We start from the raw sequence: 25,106 nt of genomic DNA on the forward strand, positions 1-25,106 counted from the left end.
GGATTAATTATGATTTATAAATATATTATGAGAATAATATATTAAAGGAGAAATCATATTGTTTAATTAATATTAGTCAAGAATTAATAAGAATTAAGTTTGTGGCTAAAATACATTTATTAAACTTAAGGGACTAGAACTATCAATTGTGTGATAGTTAAATATTGGGCTAACGGACTCCATATTAGAGGGTGGACGAATTCTATGGGGAAACCCATTAGAAATCGTCCTAGGCCTTTAAGGAGGGAGTCCATGGGTTGCTTACGGCCTAAGCATCCAAATTAGGGTTTCCTTGTTAGATAACCCTAATAGCCTCACTATTTAAAGGACCCTTGAGACTAAAAAACGTGGTGAACTTATTCCTTAGGGTTTCCACACGTTTTGGGCAGCCTCCCCTTCTCCTTATTCTTCATCCTCTTGCTCTTGGTGTTTGTGAACCATTAGAGGAGTGATATTTGTGACTCTAAGCTTTCTAAAGTCATTACAAGGAGGATTTGAGATTGTTATTGCTACATAACAATCAAGGTAATATCTTAAACTGTGACATCCCCAAAATCACGGTCAGAAAAGACCGATTTTCATTTATGCTTTTAAAATAAATTCAGAGTAAATCCTTTTGATTTGAAAGAGTTGCGGAATTGGTTCCCAAAAACAAAACATGATAAAACAATGTTTACCAAAGCATTTCATAAAAGAAATGTATTTTTCATTATATAATCAAAACTCGGGGTGTCATGTTCCGATATAGACCAATAAGCATAAACGATAACATTACAAGTCATTCAACAAATATTTACATATACAGACTAGTAAACAAAACAATTTGATGGTTCATCCATCTTACGCCCTTACGCCACTTCCTGTAATACAAATAAAACTGAGTGGGTCAGGCTTGGGAGCCTGGTGAGCATATAGGTTTTTCAACCCACAATAAATAATTAAATTAATTATTATCAACCAACAATAACCCAGTTACCCATTCCCGTTATTCTCACTTTATGTCCCTAAAATAACTAACACAAGGGACCTAATCTAAGAATATTTTCATCGAGGTGACAACACATGTTGCGGGGGTTCCTCAGCAATATAAGTCAAATAAGGCAACCATGAGGGGGATGAAATACAGCGAATGAACACCCAAGTTCATTAACACCTACAGGTTATGAGTCTGCTAGCGTTCCACTGGACTGTCTAGAAAAGTCCGTGGTCGTCATCTAAATTCCGCTAGATGACTGGATCAAAACAACAACGAGGCCTCTCATCTGTTTATTACACACCAACTATCTACCCATGTTCTACCCAACATATTAGTAGATAAAAACATACATTTTTATACATATTTTCGAAACCTGTATAGCATGCTTGATCAATACATTTTCCATATAACAGATGAGGCACACACACGTAACACGTATTTCATATAGAAATAATCAGATCTGTAAGATAGAAGAAAGTGAATATACATTCACACACATAACAACAAAATATACACATAACACGTATCTCGTATAAAATACTTCATAATTATACGTTAGGAGAAAGTAACAACGCACTCACACGTATAAACAACAATATACTTAATACACTCAAACCATACTTGTATTATTATTGCGTTTATGAAAGGTAGTATACACTCACTTGATCAGAAGATGATCGGACAACACTACGACTTGCAAAAAGTAGTAATCCTCAGCAGATTTGGAAGATCTCTACAAAAATCGAACTTCTCGCGGGCAGTGCTTCGGCTCAGAAACCGCATTTCTCGGGATCTTCGGGATCTCGGGACTTGCTTCGGGACTCGGGAATATTACCGGGGCTTCGGGGTGGCTTAAGGGGTAAAAACGCAGAGCTTCGGCACGAAACGGAGGAGAAATGAGCAACTATGCCCGGACCCCTCGCATCCTATTTATAGGAGGTTGGAACCTCCTCGTACGCGGGGAGTACGCCTGTACGCGGGGCGTACAAGGCTCCGAAGTCGTCACTGCATGCGTCATCCGAAGTGTCAACATTTCTTGCTGTACGCGGGGCGTACTCCGGATGAGTCCGGTGACTCGCCTTCGGATAAGGCCGGATTTAATAATTAAATTTAATTATTAATTATTTAATAAACTTCGAAAATTCATATCTCCTTCATACGAACTCCGTTTTCGACGTTCTTTATATCCACGCGAAGTTGAGACTACGCTCTACAACTTTTGTTTAGACTCCGTCGACTAATTTTGACTTTATTTTTATTATTTATTTTTAATAGGCCGGGACAGAAAATTTCGTTATAAATTCATAACTTCTTCGTTTGACGTCCGTTCTCGCCTAACTTTTTATCGCTTTGATACTAACAACGAGATCTTCGATTCTCGTTTAGATCACTAAGGCTAAATATCGCTCTAACGTAAATTTCACTTTTTACGTTATTTAGCGGTGCCGGTTCTGTCGCGAAACTTCGACAGGTCATAACTTCCTCGTTATAACTCAGATTTCGGCATTCTTTATATCTTCGGAAACCTTGTTTCAACTACTACAACATTATCTAAAGATATCAAGTTTATTTTACACTTAAATTGTGACGCTTATTTTTATTCTTAATTAATCAAACCACATAATTAAGCAATTAAACACAAAACACATAATACTCAAATAATACAGTTCTAGTATTTCAAAACGGGTTACAAAGGTTAACCTAGACTATTACATTGCTAAAAATGGCAAGCCCAGAAACACAGGCGTTACATAAACCTATTGTTATGTTAATATTGATTATCATATGCTAGATCTAGGGTTTAAAGTCTTAGATGAATTGCATGTACAATAGAGAAACCTAGATCCAAGCATTAGGGTTTGTATGAGCACATAGGATGTTCTTATGGCCAAAACCCATCATCCATATCGATGAAAATCCATATGATAGGTCCCTTATGATAGATGTTTTAGGGACGTAAAGTGAGGATAACGGGAATGGGTAATCGGGTTGTTTGGCTTGATGAAATTAATAAACTTATTTATTGTGGGCTGAAAACCCTATGTGATCACCAGACTCTCAAGCCTTACCCACTCAGTTCATTGTATTACAGGTAGTGACACAAGAGCATAGTTGGATGACTTGATGAGGGATTACGGATTATAGGCCAATAGATATAAATAAATGTTGTAAGGCCTATGGTGTTCTGTTTAAGCTTTTGATCTGTATCGAACATGACATCCTGAGGTTTTAATATAATGAAATACATTTCTTTGGAAATGCTTTGATAAATCTTTATCATATTTATCTTTTGGGAACAAATTCTACAATACTTTTCTTTAAAATGTTACTATGATTTTCAAAACAAAGCATAAACAAATTAGACTTTTCTGGCCACGAAAATAGGGATGTCACAGTTCCACAAACTGTAAATAATTCAAATGGTTGTGACAATGTTCCCTCTTTAGCCTGAAGAATGAACACGAGAAATAAACTTAAATTTTTGAAGGCTTATATAAACTAAATTAAACTTGTTTCAAGTAACTATGTTGAGAGGCTTGCTGTATTGCAATCAAAAGGTTCGTAAACTGGTCAAAGTCTTAAGCTTAATGATAGAAAAATCTTAAAAGCTTACCAGGATAGGGTAGTTTATCCACATTTTTTGTATGCCATTCAACATATCATCTAAGAAGCATAAAAGATCCAAAAATAGTTAGTGAAATTAAATATCAAATCTAACTTCCTTCGCTTGATGAGTAAAATAATTTCATTGGTGGAGGTCCATTGAGCTTTGGTTGTTCTACAATCAACTTCACAAAAATAAAGCAACAAATTACACTTTTTATTTCAAATAAACCATTTATACAAACATTTTTTTTCAGTTTTTTAAAAGAGAAAAAAAGATTAACAAAGTAAAACCATGGTTTGAACACTGAAAATAAATAATCTATTGAATATTTTGTGAAATTAAGAGGGAGAAGAAACTAATATGCAACGAACTTGTAGATTTCACATTTTTAGAGGAAGAGATGGAGGTAAGCTATATACGCTCAACATAACTTGAAGAAAAAAAAAACTTCACCATCAAGCGTAAAATTTGAAGAACCTACAAAATCTAAAAACTCAATAAAATTAGAATTAGTACACAGAACAAATAAATACAAAACATTTAGATTAGAATAGGACATGAAACAGATATTTAGTGAGTAAATGGTTTTTGAATCAAGTTTTGCCTTGCTTGAGTCTGTTTGGTCCTAATTCTTGATTATGTTCAATCGAATGTACAGAAAAAGGATGATGATGGTCAGGAAATATATAGAAACCAACAGACTCAAAGAAAGAAAAACTCGATGTTGTGATGAAATAAACTATACCACCATATACAATAAAAAAAACTGCTTGTTTTTTCTATGTATAGAACTATTAACCGTCAATTTTTTTAAGGCGATGAAGATCCATTAAACAAAAAATTGAGCTTTTAATGCTTCTTCTTGAATACTTGTCATTGTAATACACTGAAAAATCAGAGCACATAAGCTAGATTACGTAATTCAGAACCATTAACAGTTTAGTAGAAATTTTGTGTTCCATTAAATGAATCTTGAAAAAAATTAAACCTTTGATTTCCTGAAGTCATAGTTTGAAAGTCAAATATGTGGAGGTAGGAGGGTGCTTATGTGTCTGTGTGTATGGGCGTTCATGGAAGTGGGTAAGGTATATATGATTAGTTGAGGGCAGAGCGGGGATCTACTTTGACCGGTTCAAAGAGGGGCGAGGCAGTGGATCTAAGGTTTTGAGTGTGTGTTTCAGGGTGAGAAATGATGGTTACCAAGATTAGTGTGTATTGGTCGATAGGTTTATGGTTTTTTTAGAGATGGAGAAGGGAGAGGGTGACGAAAAACAGTGATGGTGGTGATGAGTTGTTAGAATCCCATATGGAGAAGAAATATGATCTTTCCAATACTCTTGGATCTTTCATTGGCAACACAATCAAGCCTCCTAGTTATCTATTGTGACAAATATGGGTGGATGAAGGTGACTTTATAGTGTATTCCATGTTGGCCGATTCAATCGGGGTCGATTTTTTATGGTATTCCCTCTTGACCAATTCAATTGGCAGAAATTGTGACGAATGTTGCTCAATTTATAGGATAGAATTTAGTATTTTGTAGATCGGACAAGTTTAGTATTTGTTTCAATGCCTAAAATGATTATAAATATTGCATTAAGACTTGTACCTCTTAAAATTCAACATTTGTGGCTAAATACTTATTAAGGTGTGTGTGTGTGTGTGTGTGTGTATATATATATATGAGAGTATTCAATCGATAACATTTCTTATGGCAAAAACATTTAAAAACTATATATATATATATATATATATATATATATATATATATATATATATATATATATATATAAGGGTACTTTGTAGGACAAATCAAATCATGAAAACCAAACTGAAACAACGAAAAACGTCATATATAATAAGGAAAATGAGCTGCATCATCTTCAAAGAATAAGATAAAAGAAACCACATCGAACAGCTAGGGGTTTTTATGAGAAATATTTGATTAACGTCTTGCACTAGAAAAAAAAAGTTGGATTCAAGACGCGAGCAACAAAAAAAAATACTTCAGAAGCAACAGGTGGTGCATGATGTGCATGTGTAACATCCGGATTCACAAGTATATTATTTGTTCATTTAATTTTTGGAGTTTGTGGAGGAACTCGGCGAGTTGGCACCAAGACTCGCCGAGTAGGGACACGGATGTTCATTCTAATTCATGTCCGGACTCGGCGAGTCCATTCGTGGACTCAGCGAGTCCACGCTGTTTGGTGAAGCCCTAATTTCCAGGGCTTGGGACCTATTTAAAGGCCCTTATGGCCGTCCATTTTGGCTACTACCCCCCAGAGAGAGTTTCAGGTCGTTTGAGAAGCAATGAGTGACCATTGTTGATCTTTGTGGTGTCATTTAGTAAGAAGAAGGAGGTTCTAGCCAAGGGAAAGCAAAGGAGGTTGCTATTCTAAGGACTAAAAGCTAAGATCATTCATTTGAGGTATTATTTCGACTCTTCTTCTGTTTTGGGAAGGATATGTGGTTTTAGGGTTTCTTATACCCTTGACTAAGTTGATTTGAGGTCCAAATAGCCCCTTCTGGAGATGAGGCTTTGTACCTGGACCCATAGAGGTCCAGAGAGCCTTATTCTTCAAGCTTTATGAAGAACAATGGAGGTCATGACCTTGGGTTAAGGTATTTGGGACAAAATCACCATTTGATGCCTATTGGTTGAGTTATAAGCATCAAGATTCAAACTTTACGTAACATTTATGCTTGGGAAGGCCAGATCTATGGATTAGGGGCACAGATCTGACCACAGGAGGTCAATAGAGTCTGTGCATGGCATGAACTCGCCGAGTTGTTCTTGAGACTCGGCGAGTAGGGTTAAGGTCCACACAGATCACTCAGTGAGTAGACTTGCCGAGTTGGGGGATAACTCAGTGAGTTAGAAGGGGGTTAAAAGACTGGAGTTCAAGGCGGTACTCGCCGAGTTGTTCTTGAGACTCGACGAGTTGAGTCGGGGTAGCCCCACGATTCACACCAGGTGTGACTCGTCGAGCATAGGATAGGACTCGACATACCAAGCGGGACAGAGGGTTAGTGGACATGTGTGTGTACTCGCCGAGTCATCGGAGTGCACCCGGCGAGTTGGGTCAAAGTTGACCGTTGACTTTTGTTGACTTTTAGGGTTTGGTCAACAATGGGGTCCTTGGGTCAAGAGGGGGTAAAATAGTCTTTTACCCTTCTGAGGGTGACAATAAAGGGTCGAGTCTAGCCTCGAGTGTTATGTTTATGAGGGTATTTACTTTGTGTGAATAGGCGGAGGCTAGGCAATACTTCTACCGAGTCATAGATTTACGAGACGTCTGAGGTGAGTCTTCTCACTATGCCTTACCCGATGGGGTAATTATATGTGACCGAAGGGTCTTATGTGTATGATGTATATGGGATGTAAGTTGTATGTGATATGTTATGTGATATGAGCATGATGTGGGCCGAAAGGTCAAGATGATACGGACCGGAAGGTCAACAGAGTCTGGGATGGAAATCCCATGAGACACTTGGATCGGAAGGTCCTATATGTGCTATATGTGGTATTTTGGGGGAACTCACTAAGCATTTATGCTTACAGTGTTATATGTGATGTGTTTCAGGTACTAGCGATAATCGCAGGAAGGCGTCAACATGACTCGTACACACGCACATTGGAGTTTAAACATTTTGATCTTGGGGTTTTGTACTGATACAATGTTTTTATTTATGAATGCAAACTATATTTCATGTTTTTTTCAAAAAGTGAAAAATTGTTCAAATTTTTACGGTGTTACAGCATGTTTTGAAAATGTCAATAGATGGCCTTGAACGTGAAGACTCGAGATGTTGTTTGCGTTGAAAAGACAAAATCCAAGTAAAATATAAAAATAACAACTAATTATTTAGGTTGTTATTAATGTAATATGTTTTTAGTTTTATCTGTCTAATGTTTTGAATTTCTATTTATTTAATGTTTGTGTTATAGTGTTAACTGTACATCCCATAACATCATTACACTTCTTATAAAAACATGATTCTGAACCAACACTTTTAGATTTTTTTAGATGGAAATAATTTTTAACATCTCTACAAATTTCGAAATATTATCTTGATGATGATATTTTAACGGTCATGATTTTGCCACATAGAAATTTACTTCGTCCACGGAAGAAAAAGTTAGAGTAAATTACACGATTGGTCCCTATGGTTTGAGGTAATTTACGCGCTTGGTCTCTAACTTATTTTTTAATTCGGAAAGTCCCTACAATTTGTTTTTGTTACATGCTTGATCTTTGTCTTACCTAAAGAGATTATTATTTAAATAGAGAAAAAATAGTGGGGTAGGTAAGATAAGATGAGGGAGGTGAGTTTGGGTTGGAGTGAGTTTATTTAAATAAATTAAAAAATCAATGACAAAATATGTTTTTTTTAGGTAAAACAGGGACCAAACGCGTAACAAAAACAAACATTAAAGACCTTCCAAGTTAAAAAAATAAATTAAGGACCAAATGTTCAAATTACCCTAAACCATAGGACCATTTGTGCAATTTACTCAAAAACTTATATGACATTTATACCCTTTTATTTAATTAAAAAATAATGAAGATAGAAATATCCTAAATTCCAAATGACAAACAATGGAGACACCATTTTCTCATTTCTCCTTCACCGATGTTTATTCAGTCGGTGCTACTTCGTCACTCTTCAGCAGTTTCTTCCTCTTACTTTCAAATGGAGTGAACTTATATACATCTATGTTGCATCATCCTCCCACTCCATCACCACTCGGTGACCTAGAATTCTCGTTGGTATGCTCAAAAAATTGACGATCCCTTCCACCCATTCATCCAAAATCGATGGTGGATGTGTTTGTTATCGTCTATGATCCAATCAGTTAGTGTATATGTGTGTTCATTTGCATATCATATCGGTTTGCTCCAACTGAAGATCCATCATGACCAAGAATCCTCGCCAATGTGTCTCTGCAATTCTGTTGTGTGTTCATCGGCAATTACTGAACAATATATGTGTGTTTGTGTGTTCATCTGAAGATCATTTGATTACCTAGGGTGTTCTTTGATTATTTGAAGTTCCTTTTTAGCATTTAATTGTTTTTCTTAATTGATTTATTACCTATCAATGTTGCTTTCTTTTCAATGTTGTGCATGTAGACGGAAATCAATTTTATGGTTATTTTGCAATGGTAAGTTTCTAATGTGATAAACATTTTAAAAGAAACACTTAGCAATTGTAAGTTTCTAGTATGGTGAATATTTGAACTTGCAGGATTGATTGAATCCTTTGTTGCGGCTGTTTCTTTTTGTGATTCTATAGAAGAAAATCTTCCATGGAAGAATGGCATGGTATAAAAAGGAAACCAACGATCTTTCTTTTTATTGTTTATTAATCATTAATTATTAATTATATAGAGGGGTAAACATTTTTTTTTTCAGTGGACCAATAAAATTCTTGAGTGAAAAAATCAGCCCCTATTTTTAAATATCTAGGAGGGGGTTTGGCTTAGCTTTTGTGAGGCAAACGTCATTTTTGTAAAAGAATTTTTATTAAAAGTTATTTTTTAAAATGTGTTTGTATTAGCTTTTGAAAGAAAAAATAAAAAATTAAAATGTTTGGTTTAACTTTTACATGTAAAATGACTAAAAAGGACTAAAAATGACATGCTTTAACTTTTAGATGGGGTTATAAATGTAATTTAATGTTTTAGCTGGTGAAAAGTCAGGAAAAATCACGATTTCGTGACTTTTCAAAAAGCTGGAATTTACACTATAGCAAAAGTTGATTAAAAAGTCATTTTCATTTTACCCAAACATCTTTTTGAACTTTTTGTAAAAGATAAAATCAAAAATCACTTTAAAACCAATACAAACACCCCTAGATTTATCTTCTAAATTTAAAATATATGTTTCTCTTTTTCAAAATGTTAAAAATATATTTATATCTACTATTTAATATTTCTTTTAGTAGACTTTTTAATACCCAGTATCTTGACTAGTTTTGCAATGTACACCTAACCCTCAAAATTCCATATTAACGCAACACGGCAGTAGCATCTTCTTCACTTTCGCGGTATTTAAAAGCCTGCCTTTCCACGATTCGTTGCCTTGTTCCATCGCGTCTTGCACTCTTGCTCGTTAAGAAAACCCTAATTCTTCTTCAAGTTCATATTTTCTTGAACGATTTATATTAAAAGAAGTTTTATAAACCTTAGGTTGACGAAAAAGTCTGTTAACTCTGTTTTTAGTTGAAGAATTTTTCTACGATCGGTTGCGGATTTTGAGGTACGAAGTCTTTGTTCCTCTTGTTTGCTCATTTTCATGTTTCTAGTAAAGTAATGGCGTGAAAATTCAATGAATTTTGTTCAAGTTTTTGGCTTTAACAAGTACAATGCAAAAAAAAATAAAAAAGTTGAAGCCAAATAGGTGTAGCGTGAGTTGATGACTGCTTAGCATCCTGAAACTTTAATTAGTAGCATTGTTATAATTTAGGTGTGTAATTATCTAATTGTTTGTAGTTGTACTTCTAATTTCATGATTATTATATTGGAATCGTCTCCCAGCAACCGTTGGTACATTGATGCATGTCGCATTTTTAGATCTGGTTGACGATTTTTAGGGTTTGGAGGGTCGATATGAATTGTTTAGCGTCATGGAGAAATTACACGTAGACAACATAGTTTGTGGGTTTGATAACTAATTTGAAACCAAAAGCACAATTGTGAAGGAGTATTTCCTTGATCATGTATGAAGATTCTTGGTAACAATCTTGTTTTGTTGATAAAGATGGTTGAGAAATTTGGATTTTGTTTTTGTTTGGTAGGTTGTAATATGGGTATCCATGTGGGGTCAAGTTCAGGTTTATCAACATCGGATCCAGAGGACGAGTATGTACGCAGCATAGCCTTATTTGCAACCCTTTTATGTGCTTGCATAGTGGTCGGTCATCTTCTTGAAAAAACCCGGTGGATCAATCAGTCAGTCACAGCCCTTTTGATTGTGAGTCTGTCATCCGTGCTTCAACCACAAGGCACAAACTACCTTTTGCTTTTGATTTATTTTCTATTATTTTCTTGTGACACAGGGTCTAGCCACAGGATGCATTATTTTGCTAACTTCTGGTGGTAAAAACTCTCGCATATTGGAATTTCAGGAAGAGTTTTTCTTTATATATCTCCTTCCACCAATAATCTTCAATGCTGGGTATGTATCTATTCTTCCTACTTTTAAATTTAAATGGATATGTCAGATTCAAACTGTTTGATGCCACAATATAGCCTATGATATGCCTCTTAACTTAATCAGGCCTTGATTAGTACTCAATCAACAACTATTAAACAAGGCCTAAGTTTGTTTGTCCATTTAGTTCTTAAAGTACATATGACTGTAGTCGGGGGTAACTTAGACTTTTGGTTTCACTGCAATATTATTACCAGGTTTCAGGTGAAAAAGAAACAGTTTTTCCGCAATTTCATGACCATTACATTATTTGGAGCTATTGGTACTTTGATATCCTTTGCCATTATATCATACGGTATGTTCTGTATATATAGCTTTAAACTTCTGTTTTTGTTAATGATTGGTTTTGTATGCTCTAATAAGTTTAGAGCACATATAGCTTTGAGCTCTATTATCAGAATAATTATCAAACTGCTTGCTCAAATCATTGGAAAATGTATGAAAGTCTCTTTGGACTTTGGAGTGTATTTATGATACTCTCTTAGATTATTATCTCCATGATGAAGATCATCAAAATATTCAATTTGAATTACGATTTTTTTTTTTTTTTTTTTAAAATTCAGGTGCAACACTCTTGTTCCCTAAACTGGACATTGGTTACCTCGAGATCAAGGACTATCTTGGTATTTATTCTCTTTTTCTCATGTTATGAAACTAATGTGGATAGTTGCTTTAGGTATTCCAAATTGCTATATTGATGAATAGATTCCATATAAAGATATAAAGCTGAGCCACAGATGTATGTTTGTCTCTACTAAAATTCCTCTATTTTTTTATGTGTTGTTGTGAGTAGCACTTGGAGCCATATTTTCTGCAACAGATTCTGTGTGCGCCTTACAGGTACATGCATTTTAAAAAAAAAAAAAAAAAAAAAAAATTATGAGCTTCAAAGGAATGACATACTAAAAATATAACAATATCATGTCAACAGGTGCTTAATCAAGAAGAAACACCACTGTTGTACAGTCTAGTGTTTGGGGAGGGTGTGGTGAATGATGCCACATCTGTGGTACTTTTCAATGCCATCACCAGTTTTGACCTAAACAACTTTAATGCTACTGAAGCCCTTACATTTGCTTACAGTTTCTTGACATTGTTTGTATTAAGCACGTTGTTGGGAATTTTTGTAAGCTTCTTTAATCTATATGTTGATAGCTATTTTTTTTTTAAGTTCACCTTTATGTGATAGTTTTTCATTGCTTTTGTAGGTTGGGCTGCTATGTTCATTCATCATCAGAACATTATACTTTGGAAGGCATATGCTCAAATCCATCTCTTGTTTCCAGCTTTCTTTAAGTAATCAAAATCCTAGTTTTGATGAGTGTTGTCTCAAAATACTTCCAGGCATTCAACTGATCGTGAAATAGCTCTCATGATGCTCATGGCTTACCTCTCATACATTACAGCTGAGGTAAGCATATTCCATATTTTCCATTTTCACGACACCTGGTCAAATCTCAAACAGTAACTTAATTTGTATATATGTATCTCCAGATGTTTGAATTAAGCGGAATCCTTACAGTATTCTTTTGTGGGATTGTAATGTCACACTACGCATGGCATAACATCACTTTGAGTTCACAAGTAACCACAAAGTAAGTGTGTGTAACCATAATCATATCCAAATCCAAACTCTATTAAATTTGCTCACTCACCTAATGTCGACTGCAGGCATACTTTTGCCACAATGTCGTATATATCTGAGGTGTTTATCTTCCTGTATGTTGGAATGGACTCGTTAGATATTGAAAAATGGAGGTTCATAGAGGATAGGTAACTACCACTAGCTTTATTTGGTTATCCTATCCAATGAACATTTTGAATTGAAACCAAAGTCTTAATTGATACAGCCCTGGAAAATCATTTAGTGCAAGTGGTATACTGGTTGGGTTGATTATGGTTGGAAGGGCAGCTTTTGTGTTCCCTCTGTCATTATTCTCCAACTTTATTCGAAAAAATAGGAACGAAAAGATCAAGATTAAACAGCAAGTTACCGTTTGGTGGGCTGGTCTCATGCGAGGTGCTGTATCCGTAGCACTTGCTTATAAGAAGGTAAAAAAAAAAAAAAAAATCAATTAAGCATGGAATTTTTTGTATACTAATCAAACTACATTTGATGTCAGCAGTTTACTGGATCTGGGCAAACTATTCAGCCTGCAAATGCGCTGCTGATCACCAGCACCATTACTGTTGTTCTTTTCAGTACAGTGGTAAGCATTGAAAATCATCATGTAAATAATACTAGTAATTTGGTGAGAAACATTTATTTTAAGCAAGTGATCAAAGTGTAGGTATTTGGATTGCTGACAAAGCCGATTATAAGATGGTTGTTACCAGATGAAACAGACCCATCTACTCCAAACTCATCAAGTAGTATGCCGCTTCTACAAAATGGGGATGGGCATGACCCTGACCCTGACCCTGACCATGAAGAAAGCGGAAATGAAAAGAGGCTACCAGATACTCCTCCAAACATGGTTCATCAGTATTGGAGAAAGTTTGATGATGCGTTTATGCGCCCTGTTTTTGGGGGTCGAGGCTTTGTGTCCCAAGCCACCGGGACCCGTGACATGGGTGTCATCCATTGATGCAGGCTACCACTATGGACTCTGGACTATGTTGATGTACATAATTGGATTGCTTCTTATACTTTTGGTACACACACACACACACACACACATATATATATATATATATATATATATATATATATATATATATATATATATATATACACACACACACACACACACGTCTTTTCGGTTGTATTATAATTATATACTTTTAAGGGGTTAAAAAGCATTATAGAGTAAAAAAAAAGGGTAGATAGATGTATTGCTTTGGGGTTCTTTATCGATCGTCTAACTGCTAAGTGCTAACATGCTAACAACCTAACATAAGAGATGTAAATCGGAATTTCAGCTAGAACATGGAAGGTATCGAGTTTCGACTTCTTATACATAAAAAAGTGTCAAACGGAGGCTTTGTGAAAAAGTATAATTTCCTGAAATGTAGAAAGCAAAAGTTCATCAATGAACCATTATTTTTTTAAGTTTTAGATCTTATTATTTAAACAAAATTACATAAATGGTACTTGTGGTTGACACAATTGACCAACTATGGTCCTTATGACAAATCGTCAATTGTGTAAATAGATGGTCTCTCTGGTTTTAAAATCTTACAAAGACAGTCCTTTTGACTAACAATGTTATGAACCATTTATGTAGTGTCATTTATTATTATTATTATTATTATTATTATTATTATTATTATTTAATCTATTTATATTACTATGATTTAGATTTTTTTGATGTTTTGTTTGAATATATTATTTAATGTTTTTTTATATTTTTTTTGCTTATATTTTTTGATATTTTGTTCGTATAATTTTTTCTAATTTTTTGACATTTATTTCAAATACATTTATTAATATTTCTTTTGACTTTTTGTTTGAATAATTGCATAACACTCCAAAAATCATAGAAATTTAAAATTAAAAAAAAAAAAAAAACAACCAATATCCATAATTGTTTACAAAAAGACCATTGTTTCAAAAGTAAAGTCATATCAGAGTGTCCCAAAAATCAATATCATGAAAATAGAAAGATGTACACGATTAGGACTTCGCTTTCTCACAATCATCTGAAGTACCTGAAACAATAAACTGAAACTGTAAGCCAAAGTTTAGTGAGATCCTCAAAGTACCATCACACAACATATAATATACATAGATTTAGAATGATGGGTCCACAACCTCTCGGTTGGATGACCATGGCCCACAACCTTTCGGTTGGATTGTCCTGCATACCATATACTGGGTCCACAACCTCCTGGTTGGATTACCCTGGCTCACAACCTCCGGGTTAAAATGCCCCTGTCTATTAACTGACAACACAAAGTAGTAGTCCCAACCCGCATAAGATGTCGATATATAATAGACAAAAAGCATACTCAACAAATAGATAATCATACAACCAATAATCACATATAGCCCTATAGGTCTACCAGTCTAACACCTATTAGTAGCTATCTTAGTCATACAGGTCTATCGCACGCTCAATATATCAACAAAAAGTATGAAACAAGTTATCAACCACTAGGTCTGCTTTGGTGCCTTCGACTCGCAATTACAGTGAGGATAACTCACCTCTTAGTATGAAAAGATCTTTGACAAAACATAGCTCCAAATGATAGTTTAATTGGTCACCTAAACGCCAAATAATGACCAATCTCAAATACCACTCAAATTACCTAAAATACCTTTAGGTAAACATTGGTCAAAGTAAAAAAAGTCAAAATTCAAACTTTGGTCAACATAGCTGAGTATGTTGGGCGTACCCAGCCTGAGCGTGGGGCATACTCAGCCTTTGACCAGAATCATAAGGTTGACCTTGTACGCTCAACGTACCAATCTATACGCCCAACATACGAGGCCTTCCATTAATCGTTCTATTAAGAGCATATTCTTTTAAGTTTTTTTCATCCATTTCTTAGATCTAACCCTAAACTATTGTCCGTCACCATAAAGTTTCCAACTTTATGTTGTTGCATGGCTATAAAATTCCCAAGAGTTAAAACCCTAACTTCTTAACCCATTATGATACCTCAACACTTGCATGGGGTGAAAGGAAGGTCAAATATCACATTTTTATCACGTAAACTAACCTAAAAATTCCAGAAGGACAACTCTTTGTGTCTAGGGTAGCTCATACCCAAAAGAACCAAAAATATGGGGGTAATAACTATCAACTTTTAACATAAACAAGATCTAGTGATATGATCATCAAGTTTAGAACTTTATAGCTCAAAATAAAGCTTGGAGGTAAGGTAGTCCTCGATCTATGTGGTCTTGATCTTCCAAGTTGGTGTTTCTCTCTTCTCCTTGCTTCAAAAGCACCACAAACACACACTTTCAAGCTTAAAGGAACACACAGAAGAGATTAGGGTTGCAATGGATGAAATGTTGGTTAGAGGCTGGTGAAGGAGTAAGCATTGGATAGTTAATGATGTTCATATTGGGTCAAAACCCTAAAAATTAGGGTTTGTGGATCAGGTTCCCCAAAATTACAAAAATGCCACTATGGGCCATTTTGCAACATTTTTCGTGCATAAGGGCTAAAATGCAATTAATCTTCATACTTAGGATTAAGATTGAAAACACCTGATCATCAAAGTGTTACGATTCTCCCCCACTTGAACTGGACTTCGTCCTCAAATTTCGTTGTTGTGAACAACTCTAGGTAATGCTCCCGCATCTTAGACTCGGGTTCTCAAGTCTATTCAGAACCCTTCCGATGCCGCCACTGAACCTTAACTAAAGTCACCGCCTTGTTGCACAAAGCCTTTGTCTTTCGATCCAAGATCGTTATTGGCCTCTTAATGTAAGTCAGGTGATCATCAACTTGAACATCGTCCAACGGAACCACCGTTGTATCATCAGCCACACACTTCCTAAGCTGAGACATATAGAAGGTGTTGTGGATTTGGCTAAGTTCTTCAGGAAAATCTAATATGTACGCTACCTTACCAACCATGGATATCACCCCGAAATGGCCCAATATATCAGGGCCCCAACTTGCCCCTCTTCCTGAAGCATATCATGCCCTTCCAGAGTGATAACTTCAGTAAGACTATATCCCTGACATGGAACTCCAACTCAGATCGCCGCTTGTTGGCATAACTCTTCTGCCAACTCTAAGCTGTCTAAAGTCTCTGTCCGATCTGTTGGATGAGATATGTCGTCTAAAGAACTACCTCAACCATTCCCATGACTCTTTGACTAACCTCTCCCCAACATACTGGGGTGTGACACTTCCTACCATAGAGGAGCTCGAAAGGCGGCACACCGATATTAGAGTAGTAGCTGTTGTTGAACGAAAACTCAGTTAAGGGAAGGTAAGAGTCCCAATGTAACATTTTCATTTCGTGTATTTTCCTTTTAACTTTCATTTTAAAAATCCTTGCAAATTAGTCCCTGGCCGAGTACGCTGGGCGTACTCTGTGAGTGTGGTGGGCGTACTGGCTCGTTGGTTTAGTCGCGGAGGTGCCCATGTAAGCGTGGCGTACGTGGGAGTAGGGTCTTAGGTAGCTCATACCCAAAAGAACCAAAAGAATCAAGAAGGAAAACTCATTGGGTATAGGGTAGCTCATACCTAAAAGAACCAAGAATATGGGGCTAATAAGCATAGATTTTAGCATAAGTAAGATCGAGTGATATGATCATCAAGTTCAAAACTTTATACCCCAAAATAAATCTTGGAGGTGAGGTGATCCTGGATCTATGTGGTCTTAATCTTCCAAGTTGGTGCTTCTCTCTTCTCCTTGCTTCAAAAGCACCACAAACACATACTTTCAAGCTCAAAGGAACACACACAAAAGATTAGGGTTGCAATTGATGAAATGAGGGTTGGAGGCTGGTGAAGGAGTGAGCATTGGAGAGTTAATGATGTTTATATAGGGTCCAAACCCTAAAAATTAGGGTTTGTGGATCAGGCACGTACTCTCAGCGTACGTGAGTTCATCCCCAAAATTACAAAAATGACATAATGGGCCATTTTGCAACACTTTCCATCCATAAGGGCTAAAATGCAATTTATCTTCATATTTAGGGTTAAGATTGAAAATACATCGTCATTAGAATGTTACAAATTTCTTCTAATTTTTTTATTGTTTGTTGGAATATATTTTTTAATGTTTTTTTCTACATTTTGTTTCTTTGTATTTATTAAAGATTTCATGGTCATTGTAATGATAACTCCTAACTTAATTCACTTAAAATCATTTTTTCCTTTCTTTGTTCTTTAATTTCTTTGTATTTATTAAAGATTTCATGGTCACTGTAATGATAACTCCTAACTTAATTCACTTAAAATCATTTTTTCCTTTCTTTGTTCTTTAATATAGATAAGGTTTTATAAGTATTAATATTTTATAATTCAAATATATAACTATATAACACATATGAGGTTGTATAATTATTATTTTTGTAAATCTTTTTATAAACATTTTTAATAAAAAAAAATATACAATTTTTTGTTAAACATGAATATGATTAATATAAATTGGGTACACATAAGTTACCGTATCGTAGTCTTAACTAGAGCGTCCATGTTACGATTAGCCTATCTATATTAAATCATGTTTATATTTAACAAAGTTTTTTATATATTAAAAAAATATTTATAAAAAGCTTTACAACAATAATAATTATACAGCCTTATATGCGTTATATAGTTATATATTTGAATAAAAAATAACTATTATATACCATTATATATATTAAAAGAACAAAAAAAATAGAAAAATATTATTGTAAATTAATTAAGTTACGAATTATAACTATCGTGACCATGAAATCTTTAGCAAATATAAAAAAAAAGAAATAAAATGAAAAAAATCATTAAAAAATATATTTTAACAAAACATCAAAAAAATTGAAGAAATTATTCAAGAAAAAAGTCAAAAGAAATATTAGTAAATATATTCGAATAAAACGTCAAAAAAGTTAGAAAAAATTATACGAAAAAAGTATCAAAAAATACAAGCAAAATTTTTTTGTATAAAAACATCAGGAATATATTCGAACAAAACATCAAATTTTTTTTCTAAATCATAGAAATATAAATAAATTAAATAAAAAATAATAAATAATAGACAAAATAACATAAATGGTTCCTGTGGCCGGAACAAATTACATAAATGGTTTTTATGCCATGAAGGGCAAATTGGTCATTTCATACGAGACTTAAAAAGTTAACACCATTAGTCAAAAAGACTATCTTTGCAAGATTTTGAAACTACAGGGACCATCTACGCACAAAAGTTGTTATAAGGACCAAAGTTGGCCAATTGAGTCAACACTAGGACCATTTGTGTAATTTTGTCTATTATTTATCTAAAAAAAATTCTAAAAATATAAAAATTCATAACTTTTATCTTCTTTCCGTTTTTTTATAACTTTTTTGTTATTATTGTGAATCTGGACTAAAAATCATTAATTTTGTATAAATTCGCTGCATGAATTTGCACAAATTCACTGTATATCCATACATTGATACAAAATTTGATAAAAAAATTGATTTGTTCAGATTCACACTCTGAATTTGTTCCGATTCACAGTGTGAATCTGCACAGATTGACAATGTGAATCTGAACAAATTCAGAGTGTGAATTTGAAAAGATCAATTTTTTTAATCAAATTTTATATCAATGGATGGAGGATAAAAAATTATAAATATCTATATTTTTAGATTTTTTTTTTGATGAAAAAATTGTTCTAAAAGTTAAGAAAAAAATTGGTTTATTTGTTCTAAGGTTGGAAATAGTTTCATGTTGAATTCAACAATATATATATATATATATATATATATATATATATATATATATATATATATATATATATATATATATATATATATATATATATATATATATATATAGGGTTAAGTTCATGTGACACGGTCTAATTTTGTAATACCGTGAGATGCATTTTTTTTAGTTAGATCAAGTTTCGAAAATAATATTTAAAAAAAGAATTTTTTATTTTTTCATTTATTTTGCATTTTAAAATTATTTTTTAGAATACGTACAGTGTAATATTCTATTAGAATATTTCACGTATTTAAAAAAAAAAAAAAAAAAACTGGATTTTTTTTATTATTTATTATTTTTTTAGTTAATTCAAGTTCCGAAAATAATATTTAAAAAAAGACTTTTTAGATTTTTCATTTATTTTGTATTTTAAAATTATTTTTTAGAATATGTACAGTGTAATATTCTATTAGAATATTTTACATATTAAAAAAAAAAACGGGATATTTTTTTAATTTTTTTTTGGTTAATTCAAGTGAACGTGAACCTATATATATATATATATATATATATATATATATATATATATATATATATATATATATATATATATATATATATATATATATATATATATATATATATATCAAACATAATCGCATAAAATTATAATCCTGAAAAATTTCAAATATGAAAAAAAAAACGTTTTAAAGAAAATATAATTAATAACTAAAAAAATAATTAATAAAAATAAAATTTAATAAAAACTGAAAATTTATAATATATATTCTAAAATTGATTTTATATTATAAAAGCAATACATACATAGTATATTTCATTACAAATTTTAATATTCATTCTTTATGTTCGTATAATAATATAAACAATTATTATTTAACTTTAATAAAATTATGGTTCCTTTTATATAAAGCGAAATAGTTATCAAAGATAATTTCTTAAAATTATAATCTTGAGAAATTTCAAATATGAAAAAAAAAAAAAAAAAAAAAAAAAAAACGTTTTAAAGAAAAGATAATTAATAACTGAAAATTTATAAAATATATTTAATTTTTTTTATATTATAAAAAACAATACATAATATATTTCATTACAAATTTTAGTATTCATTTTTTATGTTCGTATAATAATATAATCGGTTATTGTTTAACTTTATTAAAATTATGGTTGCTTTTATATACAACACATGATAATATTTCAAATATAAAAATAAAAAAGATCAATCATTATTGAGGTATTTGTTTTGATTATAAACGTGTAAATATATTGGGCATAAGTTTTCGCGTGTTTATATATCGTCGATAATAATTATACAATATCTTTGGGTAAATTACACGGATGGTCCCTGTGGTTTGGGGTAACTTGTGCGCCTAGTCCCTGAACAAGATTTTTAAGTCGGGTGATCCCTAATGTTAAAATTCGTAACCCGCCTGGTCCTCATTTAACATTCCGTCTAGTTGCTCCGGTAAAACACCCCACGTGCAAGGCACGCAGGACATTTTTGTCTTTTTAATATTATTCAGTTACCACCATGTTGTATACGAAGAGGTGATCATTTTCTCAGTACTCCATCTTTCCGTTGAGAAAACCCAGACAAAAATTTCACAGTCAAGATAAGAAAACCCTAATCGTGATATCTTCGTCTCTGAAACACAATGGTGTTGTGGTATATACGTGCAAGTATGGAGGAAATCGATGTTGGACGTCGTTACTGTAAGTATTCTTTCACTCTCAATCTTCTATAACTTTGATTTTGTTGAAACCTAAGATGAAGTGGGTTATTTCACGGGGGGGGGGGGGGGGGGGGGGGGGGGGGGGGCATCCGACAATCTTTTCCATTAGCTTGTACCATGGTGGAGAGTTCACCAAATTTCCTAGAAGAAAGTACATCAAAGGAAAACAAACGTATGTGGACTTACTCGACATGGATACTTTCTCAGTGCATGACATTGATGAAATGATGGAACAGTTAGGCTATGTTGATGAAGGTATACCTTTGTACTATCAATTTAAACGACCTTTGTCAGATTTAGATTTCGGGTTATTTGCTCTGGGTAGTGATCAGGATGTGAGACATCTGGGTACCTTCATTTCCAAGCATAAGTTGATTGAAAACTATATTGAGCATGGAAAAACCCAATTACATACGTACACAATGTCCCCAAATCAATCAAAAATTCAAATAAATGAAATTATTGAACCTCCAACATGTTCTCGTAGGCTTTTCTTAGATTGGTATGATACTAGTGAAAAAAATGTTGTTGGGGATGCTTCTAAAGAGGCTAATGTAGTGGACCTCACTGGAAATGACAATATGGAGTTAACTGTAATTGATAATGGGGATAATAACAAGGAAGAAAATCCATGTGCTGATTTTGAAATTGGGGACAAAATTGACCACACAAATGAAGTTGAATTTGAGGATGGTAACAAGGATGGAGAAGATCGATGTGCTGAATTTGAAAGTGGGGACAAATTTGAGGACATAAATGAAGATGAATTTGGAAGCGGGGACAAATTTGGGGATGATAGTGGTTATGAATCTAGTGAGTCCGATGACATAGACTTTTATGTTGACAATGACAATATCTTAGATGATGTAGAAGTTGACATGAATGATTTCAATGATAACATTGATATGAATGCAGAGTGGGTTGGAGGTAAGAATGGCAATGTGGTAGAAGAAGAGAATGAAGTTTGGGAGCTTAATGAAGTACTAAATAACGAGGTTCTTATGTCAGGCTCATCTTCGGATGAAGGACCAGTTGCTCAACGAAAGAAGGCCATCAAAGCTATCCAAAGAGCTCACGAGAATGATGAAGCAAATGTTGCTGAACCATTTTATATCCTTCAAACCTTTAATACAGCCCAAGAGTTTAAAGAAAGAGTTAAACTCCATGCTATTGAGACAAGAAGGGAACTTGAATTTGAAAAAAATGACAAGAATAGGGTAAGAGTTGTGTGTAGGGGGACAATACCAAAACTGGGAAACTTAGACAATAGTGGGGAAGGTCAACAAGAAGTCAACAATGAAGATGAAGAAAAGTGCCCGTGGAGCCTCTATGCTAGTAAATGGAAACGTTACATAAACTGGATGGTCAAATCTTACAACAAAGAACAACGGTGTCTCCAAACGCGGAATGTTAAAGCTTGTACTTATAAGTTTTTCGCCAAACAAATTGCAAGTCAGGTGGAATCTAACCCAACTATTCCAATTCATGCTTTACAAGAACAACTACAACGTGATTACCAAGTGGGACTTTCCAAGATGAAGGTGTTTAGGGCTAGAACTGAAGCTCTCAATCAGGTGCGAGGGGATTATGTTGGTCAGTATGCTTTATTGAGAGATTATGTTCTAGAACTTCACAAACATAACCTAGACACGACTGTAAAGATTGATGTAGAGAATGAACCAAATCAAAATGCAGAAACTAGAACTTTCAAGCGCATTTACATCTGTCTTGGTCCTTTAAAAAAGGGATTTGCTGCTGGAATAAGAGACTTTCTTGGTCTCGATGGTGCTTTTATGAAGGGTCCATACCCATGACAAATACTTTCAGCTGTGGTAACCTTTTTTCATATGAACTACATTTATATCCATTGAGTTATATTATAAAAAGTTGTATTTTAGGTTAATTGTGAAATATCTACTTATTTAGGGAATTGATGGTAACAATGGAACATATCCATTGGCTTATGTTGTTGTGGAATCTGAGAGTACCAACTCATGGACTTGGTTTCTAACTTGTCTAGGGGATGATTTGGGTTTAGGAACCAACTCGAATTTTACATTTATGACAGACAGGCAAAAGGTATTAATTCGAAGTTGTTTACATTTACATTTAATACATTATATATGGTATACTTTTAATACATATTTTCCATGTATAGGGAGTGTTACCTGCTATAGCAAAGTTGTTTCCATGCGCTGAGCATCGTTATTTTCTTCATCATATCCATGAAAACATGAAAGCTAGTTGGAGGGGAAAGCAATTCAAAGACCTACTATGGGATTGTGCAAAAGCATCTACTGTTCAACAGTTTCAACGATAAATGGATGAAGTAAGAAAACTTAATAATGATGCGTATGAGTGGTTTAAAAACATTCCTCCTCAACATTGGTCTCGTTCACACTTTACAGGTAGATTTTAATGTTAGATCATTAGTTTGTAACAAAGACTGATGCATTATTATTGATTTATCAGGTAGAGCTCATACAGATGCTATGCTTAACAATATGTGTGAATCTCTGAATAGCAAGATTGTTGAAGGTCGTGATGTACCAATCATTAAATGTTTGGAGTACATTAGAGAGTACTTAATGAAGAAAGTTGTAACTGTTCAAAAGGAAATTGATAAAGCTACAGACCCCTTGACTCCCACAGCTACCATATGGGTTGGAAAATTGAAGAAAGAGGCTACACAATTAAGGTATGTTTTCTGTGGTAATGGGAAATATCAAGTAAGTAAAAATCTTATGGAATAGTTAGTGGTAGATATGGGCCAACAGACATGTTCATGTAGAAGGTGGGAACTAATAGGGATACCATGTGCACATGCAATAGCAACTATGTGGGAGATGTTGAAGAACAAAGAGATTGATAAGATACCAGAACATTGGGTGAATCGAACATATTGGTTAGAAACATGGAAGAATATGTACTCTTTTACAATTCAACCAATCAATGGAAGGAACATGTGGGAGAAGTCTACATGCCCTACAACATTACTCCCTTCAAAACACCATGTGCCCATTGGAAGACCAAAGAAAAAAAGAAGGAGATCTGCCATGGAGGTTGAGGATTTGGTGAAAGGTAACCAATTGTCAAGAGCACAAAAGTCAGTGACATGTTCTAAATGTAACAAAATTGGTCATGATGCAAGGACTTGCAAGGGACAGAAGGCTGGTGGTGCTGGAAGTGCTAAAGTGAAGGCTGGTGGATCACAAACTTTAAGGAATGTTGGTGGTGCTAGAAGTGCAAAAGTGAAGGATGGAATTGCAAAAGTGAAGGTTGGTGGTGCTGTAAGTGCAAAAGTGAAGGATGGAAGTGCAAAAGTGAAGGCAGTTGTTAGCAAAAAAGGGAAAGGTGTCCCATACATGTGGTTTTTAGGTGCTTATGTATTGTTTTGGTTGATGTTGACAAACATAGTCTTAATTTGAACTAGGTTATATGTTGTCATGATTGTGTTGATTGCTATTGAAAAACAATGTTGTAATTATAGTAATCTAGTTTTAGCAATGTACTTTGCCTTTGACAAACAATGTAATCTTTTGATTGCTTTCGGCATTGCTTTTATTTTGGTCACCTATTTTGCTCATTTTTTGAAAAACAATGTAATCTTGTGATTGCTTTTAACATTGTAGTTTTACACAGATGGTCCCAGTATACCTCACAAATTGTAAAATACAATGAAGTTCAACAAAATATCATTTTCATTGATAAAAGGGTATACCAATAAGATTCATTACAATGCATTGATAAAAGGGTACCATTGATACAAATAACATTCATTACAAAGCATTATAAACAAAAACAACTACATCAATTGATCTTAAACCTAACACTACAACTCGTAAACAATTATCCCAAAAAACAAAACCCAACTGATTATTAACAATGTTTTCATATTCCGATTTTGGACCTCAAGTTCTTGAATTCAGACTTCAAGCCCCTCATTTTTTATCTCCGCCTCATCACCATGCTTTTCATCATCTACCCACTTAATAAAGCCAGACCTTGGTCTCTGTACTGTCAATGGCTTCGATTAGCAGATATACATACTAGGGTTAAAATAGAAAATCCCCCAAAACAATACAAGATCATACCTCTAACGGGCAAGCATAAAATGCCCTACCTGGGTTTCTTTTCTTAGTTGAAGTTCGTATAACGCCTATCGCACCACAATTGCATTTCACCATTTTTAATCGGCTGTGAGAAGAAAGGTGGGAGGAGAACACTACGATTGAGAAAGA

At 33.9% G+C, this 25,106-nt stretch overlaps 1 protein-coding gene across 2 annotated transcripts; it reads left to right on the forward strand.

Moving 5' to 3' along the window:
- The first annotated feature begins 9,584 nt into the window (after nt 1–9,584).
- Nucleotides 9,585–13,812, forward strand: LOC145014849 (sodium/hydrogen exchanger 3-like). Of its 2 annotated transcripts, XM_078973283.1 has the most exons (15): nt 9,597–9,702; nt 9,781–9,850; nt 10,389–10,564; nt 10,650–10,768; nt 11,002–11,099; nt 11,368–11,427; nt 11,598–11,644; nt 11,736–11,930; nt 12,013–12,059; nt 12,149–12,215; nt 12,299–12,399; nt 12,476–12,577; nt 12,655–12,856; nt 12,931–13,014; nt 13,096–13,812. In XM_078973283.1, exons 3-15 carry the CDS (start codon nt 10,397–10,399, stop codon nt 13,390–13,392), a joined length of 1,587 nt encoding a protein of 528 aa, XP_078829409.1. In that variant the 5' UTR covers nt 9,597–9,702; nt 9,781–9,850; nt 10,389–10,396; the 3' UTR covers nt 13,393–13,812. The 2 variants fall into 2 exon arrangements, with proteins under 2 accessions (XP_078829408.1, XP_078829409.1); XM_078973282.1 differs by having other exon boundaries at nt 9,585–9,850.
- Nucleotides 13,813–25,106: the final 11,294 nt, after the last annotated feature.

Source organism: Lactuca saligna, chromosome 9 (genome assembly GCF_052625555.1).
Source record: "Lactuca saligna cultivar CGN05327 chromosome 9, ASM5262555v1, whole genome shotgun sequence".
Lineage (NCBI taxonomy): Eukaryota > Viridiplantae > Streptophyta > Magnoliopsida > Asterales > Asteraceae > Lactuca > Lactuca saligna.